Below are 6,000 nucleotides of genomic sequence, written 5' to 3' on the forward strand. Positions count from 1 at the left end.
AGTTGGGGATCATTTAATTTGGATTTCTGAACAGGGCTGCTGGTCCTTACTAACAGTATGATTGTATGAGTTGCTTGTACAGATGAACTCCTGACATAAAGTGGAAAAACAGAAGTGAAATTTAGTGAGGAGAGATAGGACAGTACACTGATGATGTTACGTAGTTTGGTAACGAAATGCCTGCAAGAAAAAAAACCCAAGCTCAGAGAATATCAAAGGCCCCATAGTTCAACCATGAAATACAAATATTCTCTTCTATCAGACAAGACAGTGCCTGGCAGAAGGTAGTCCTTACATCCTCTCCTCTCCTCTCCCCTCCTCCCCTCCCCTCCCTTCCCCTCTCCTCTCCTCTCCTCTCCCCTCCCCTCCCCTCCTCTCTCTCCTCTCTCTCCTCTCCTCTCCTCACAGAGGTTCCTCAAAATGACACTTGTCCTGAGCTGCCAGAGGTGGAATTTGGTTGGCGCACAGCTTCTCATACCGCTGTTATCCGTGGCACAGTCGTAACCTACCAATGTGAGCCAGGCTATGATATTGTGGGATCAGACATTCTCACCTGCCAGTGGGATCTATCATGGAGCAACAGTCCTCCTACTTGTCAGAAGAGTAAGTCTTTCTGATGCTAAAATAGGTGATAAGGATACTCCACATTAGGACTTATCTAAGCATGAAGAAGGCACTGTGAAAGACAATGGGAGGCAGGTGCAAAAGGGGGAGAAGTTTAGTGGGTGTGAGAAGAGGCACACAACTCAGAGGTCGGAGCTGTGGGAAGAGAACATTCAGAGTGACTATACCTTGCTGTCACTTTGACTGGAAGCTTACTTTTACATTTTTCAAGATTATGTTGTTACCCTAACTACCCGTGTTTCCCTGAAAATAAGACCCAGTCATATATTTTTTTTGCCTCCAAAAGAGACATTAGGACTTATTTTCGGGGGATGTCTTATTTTTTTCCACTGTCTCGCCTCATGACAGCGGCACCAACAGCCCCTCCAGCAGGAGCCTGCGTGGTCACTGCCAGCCCACTTCTTCTGCAGCTGCTCACCGCCACTCATGCGCGTTGCCCCCGGTCTCCGTTTCCCTGGCAGGGGTCTTCAGGAGAGGCCTCTGCAGCCCAGAACGGGCTGCTTCACCTCTGTACTCGGCTGCAGAGGCCTTTCCTGAAGGCCTGTGCTGCCAAAATGGAGGTGGGGGCGACGCGTGCAAGCAGTGATGAGCGGCTAAAGAACTGGGCTGGTGGCAGCCACGTGGGCTCCTGATAGACTCAGCTGTTGGTGCCGCCACCACAAGGTGAGGCAGGTGTTGGGGCAGGTGGGAGGCCTGGCTGCGGGGGCCCTAAGGTAAGTAGGTGAGGGGCGCATGGGGCAGCTCCGTCCCGTCCCCCACTTGCCTTGCCTCATCACAAACAACCAGATGGAATGGGCGGGGGGCCAGCCGCACAGGCTCTTAACTAGGGTTTATTTGGGGGGTAGGGCTTATATTAGGTGCACACATAAAAATCAAGCTAGGGTTTATTTTCGGGATAGGTCTTATTTTTGGAGAAACATGGTAGCATTAAACCAACTAGCATTAAAAATGTCTTTCACGAATCCACATGGTTCTCATTTTTTGTGGTTGCCAGCTGTGTAGAGCATATTATGTGAGGGGGTGGGGAATAGACTAAATTCTGTTGGACGAAGAACATTTTGGACATAATATGTCCTGAATTGCCTGCCATATGAGGGCTGGGATGAAGGGTTTTCTTTTAATGGGTTTTGTTATAAAATGGGTTTTTTAAATTTCGTAAGCTATCCAGAGTCACCTATATGCAAGTTGGGTGGGTATATAAATTTATATATAATTAAAATAAGTAAATAAACATTAGCGTGGACCACTCTGATGCACTGTTTTAGACTTTCTAAAAGGAGAGCTTTTGGTCTATCATTTGCAGTTCTAGAGTCTTTGTGTCATTTTAGAAGGAAAGTTGAAATATTCCTGGAGTAGAATGACACTCTCGAATGCCCACATAGCCAGATATGATTCCTGTATTGAGAACCAGAGGGAAATACAGAGGCCTCTGCTCATACTTTAACTACACCTTCTCTTTCCCCAAGTTATAAATTGTGCTGATCCTGGAGAGATTAGCAATGGTAAACGGAGCGTCTCAGACCGACATTTCTCCATTGGCTCTCATGTCCAGTACTTCTGCCATGAAGGCTACGTAGTGGAAGGGAGCAACACGCTCACCTGCTACAACCGGGATACGGGCACCCCTAAATGGAGCGACCGGGTCCCCAAGTGTGTCCGTAAGTAAAAGAGATGGAAGGAAAAGGCACATGGAAGGGAGGGAGCTAGAACTGTGAGGGTCTTTAAAGCAGCAAAGTACAGGAGGGTACATTTTGACAAGAGCTTAGCTGGTCTGTCTGCCTATAGGGAGTCCTTGACTTCTGACTGGTCACTTAACAACTATTCAAAGTTACGGTGAAGCTGTCTTGAGGCAACTTACAACCTGGAGTCGAAGTTCTGAGAGTCCCCTCCCCCACAGTCACGTGATGAAACATTGGGGGCTCAGCAACATGGCCGCATTTACAGCCATATGCAGTATCCTGCAGTCACAGGATTGCATTTTACGATTGTTTTCTCAAAACTGCATTTTACGTCTGGTTTTCGGCAAAACTGCGCCCATTATAAACCATTGGTTCACTTAATGACTGCAGTGCTCACTTAACAACCACGACAAAAAAAGTAGTAAAATTGGGTTGCTTATTTCACTTGTCTGTTTTATGACCATCATCACCATGATGGGTGGGCTCCAATACAGTCATAAGTTGAGGACTATTTGTATGGGATTTGCCACTTTTCTTTGTATGATCCCCTCTAATTAATATATGGCTCACTCAGTTCAGTATATTTTTATGTGTTTAAACAGAAATTATGCCCATTTCTCTAAGGATATCAGAAGCAGGAAATATATCACTGATACCGTAGAACAAGCTTGCCAAAATACTAAACAGCACAAATGCACTTTTAAATTCCTGTATCACATACCTACTTAAAGAAATATCTACACACTAAAGTCATGTATGCCTAATTAATCTTTCCATAATCCTATCAGAATCAGACCAAGTTAAAATGGTCCTTGAGGTTCTTCTGCATGTTGAGATGGATATTCTTAAGGATGGCTGAGTATCCTAATTCACAATAAAAGGTTATGTTGGTCTTAGTCTTGGACACAAAGTCAGGATAGTACATGACCTACTGAGGGATTCAAAAGAAAAATAAGATTCCCACATTATTCTTCTATTGACTATCTTAACATATTTTCTAAAGTGAATGAATAGAATAACAGAATAACAGAGATGAAAGGGACCTTTGAGGTCTTCTAGTCCAACCCCCTGCTCAGGCAGGAAACCCTATACCATTTCAGACAAATGGCTGTCCAATCTCTTCTTAAAAACTTCCAGTGTTGGAGCATTCACCGCTTCTGGAGGCAGGTTGTTCCACAGGTTAATTGTTCTAACTGTCAGGAAGTTTCTCCTTAGTTCTAGGTTGCTTCTCTCCTTGCTTAGTTTCTATCCGTTGCTTCTTGTCCTGCCTTCAGGCGCTTTGGAGAATAGCTTGACCTCCCTCTTCTTTGTAGCAGACCCTTAGATATTGAAACACCGCTATCATCCTTAGTCCTTCTTTTCATTAAACTAGACATACCCAATTCCAGCAACCGTTCTTTATATATTTTAGCCTCCAGTCCCCTAATCATCTTTGTTGCTCTTCTCTGCACTCTTTCTAGAGTCTCAACGTCTTTAGAATGAAGCTCATTGTCTTCTGGATATCTTTACTTACACCAGGGGTGGGCAATTAATTTTAGCCAGGGACCACATGAGAAACTGGGACTGTTGTGGATGGCTGATCCATTAGACTGAACTTAATTCTGCTCAATATTAATTTTATTGCTTTATAAAAAGTAGTAAATTATAGTTTTGATTAGTTGCTACTGGTAGGAATGCATGTCTTATTTCCATGTTATTTCTAACTTCTGATTGACCTCACGGGGGTCAGGTAGGGACAGCCAAAGGGCCAGACATGGCCTGGGAACCATAAAATGCCCAGGTCTGACTTATAATGTCTCCTCTATGAATGGTAGGCAATCTGTGGCCTCAGGGCCAAATGCACTCCCTGAAAGTCTTCGTTACCCCATTTCCTTTTTCCAGTGAAATATGAGCCTTGTCTGAACCCCGGAGTTCCAGAGAATGGGTATCAAACTCTTTACAAGCATCACTACCAAGCAGGGGAATCCCTGCGCTTCTTCTGCTATGAGGGCTTTGAGCTTATAGGGGAAGTGACGATCACCTGTATACCAGGACATCCATCCCAATGGACCAGCCAGCCACCCCTCTGCAAAGGTACAGGTCCCTTTCCTCGTCGCATGTGGCTTTCACTCACTATTTTGTGACCCTCTGTTTTGTTTGCCTGGCATTTTTTTTAAATAGTCCCTTGGTCTCTTTCTCCCCACCAGTGGCCTATGAGGAGTTATTGGATGACCGGAAACTGGAAGGTGAGTGGGAAGAAGTTTGGGAAGGGATTCTGGGAGGGTGACAAACATTATCTTCCTTCCTTCCTTCCTTCCTTCCNTTAAATAGTCCCTTGATCTCTTTCTCCCCACCAGTGGCCTATGAGGAGTTATTGGATGACCGGAAACTGGAAGGTGAGTGGGAAGAAGTTTGGGAAGGGATTCTGGGAGGGTGACAAACATTATCTTCCTTCCTTCCTTCCTTCCTTCCTTCCTTCCTTCCTTCCTTCCTTCCTTCCTTCCTTCCTTCCTTTCTTCCTTTCTTCCTTCCTTCCTTCCTTTCTTCCTTCCTTCCTTCCTTCCTTCCTTCCTGTCTTCCTTCCTTCCTTCCTTCCTTCCTTCCTGTCTTCCTTCCTTCCTTCCTTCCTTCCTTCCTTCCTTCCTTCCTTCCTTCCTTCCTTCCTCTCTTCTGCTCAAACAGCAGGTGGAAGTTGTAGCTAAGGGGATTAAGTGTGCCAGACCCTATCCCAGACCTCAATAACGTATGTCTTATGTCCATTTGATAGGACTACTGCAATGTGCTCTAAATGGGACTGTCTTTGGAGACAATCCAGAAGCTGTAGCAGCAGCAAGATTTTTGCCAACACAACCATACCAATATAGAATTACATTTATAGTACAGTGGCTGCATTGGTTGCCAATAGACTTCCAAGCTCAATTCAAAGTGCTGGTCATTACATTTGATGCGCTAAATGGTGCATCACTAAAATATTTCAATTGCTAGAAGGTAATCTGCCCATCTCATCCCCTCGTTCAGAGAAGGCTGCAAACCTTCCCCTCTCGAGGACCGTGGGTGAGACGTCTGGTTCTCTCTGTAGTAATTTCCACCCTGTGGAATATTCTTTCCCAAAAAATACATGTAGCTTCCACCTTGCTGCAGTTCTAGAAACAGGTTAAGTCTGTTTTATTTTAATGACCTTTCAAACTCAGCTGATTGACTGTGGGCACCTATCTTTCAAAGTTCTCTTTGCTTTTTGTAACTGTTTGGGATCTTTGACAATGTTCAATTTACTTATTGTTATACTTTTGGGGTTTTTTGGTTCATTTGGGATTGGGGTGGGCTATAAATTCTGAAAAATAAAATAAAATAAAAAGTTCGGGGTGGAGCGTTTGATACATACATCTCATACATTCCATTTTTTTCTTTCCTCTTGTAGTCACCCAGACCACGGATCCTTCCCACCAGATGGAAGGTGGCAACATTGCCCTGGCAATCTTCCTCCCCGTTATTCTTGTCATCCTGCTGATTGGAGGCATCTACATCTACTACACTAAGTGAGTGATATCAAACTAATTTATGTTTGCTTTGCTTAGTGGGCATCGAAGTGCCATTAGACTCTGTGGGTTGATTCCAGTTAAGTTGCATTTTATTTTATTTTATTTTATTTTATTTTATTTTATTTTATTTTATTTTATTTTATTATTTTATTTTATTTTATTTTATTTTATTTTATTTT

The 6,000-nt window shown here is 43.8% G+C and overlaps 1 protein-coding gene across 1 annotated transcript in view; it reads left to right on the forward strand.

The window, feature by feature from the left end:
* The window catches only part of SEZ6L2 (seizure related 6 homolog like 2), a 32,032-nt gene that overhangs the window by 21,232 nt on the left and 4,800 nt on the right, over nucleotides 1-6,000 (forward strand). Inside the window, exons 12-15 of the mRNA XM_029283064.1 lie at nucleotides 409-603; nucleotides 2,091-2,282; nucleotides 4,185-4,376; nucleotides 4,490-4,528. Coding sequence (XP_029138897.1) covers nucleotides 409-603; nucleotides 2,091-2,282; nucleotides 4,185-4,376; nucleotides 4,490-4,528 — 618 coding nt within the window. The remainder of the gene's footprint in view (nucleotides 1-408; nucleotides 604-2,090; nucleotides 2,283-4,184; nucleotides 4,377-4,489; nucleotides 4,529-6,000) is intronic.

The sequence above is a fragment of the Protobothrops mucrosquamatus genome, unplaced genomic scaffold (assembly GCF_001527695.2).
Source record: "Protobothrops mucrosquamatus isolate PMUCROS unplaced genomic scaffold, P.Mucros_1.0 scaffold11, whole genome shotgun sequence".
NCBI lineage: Eukaryota > Metazoa > Chordata > Lepidosauria > Squamata > Viperidae > Protobothrops > Protobothrops mucrosquamatus.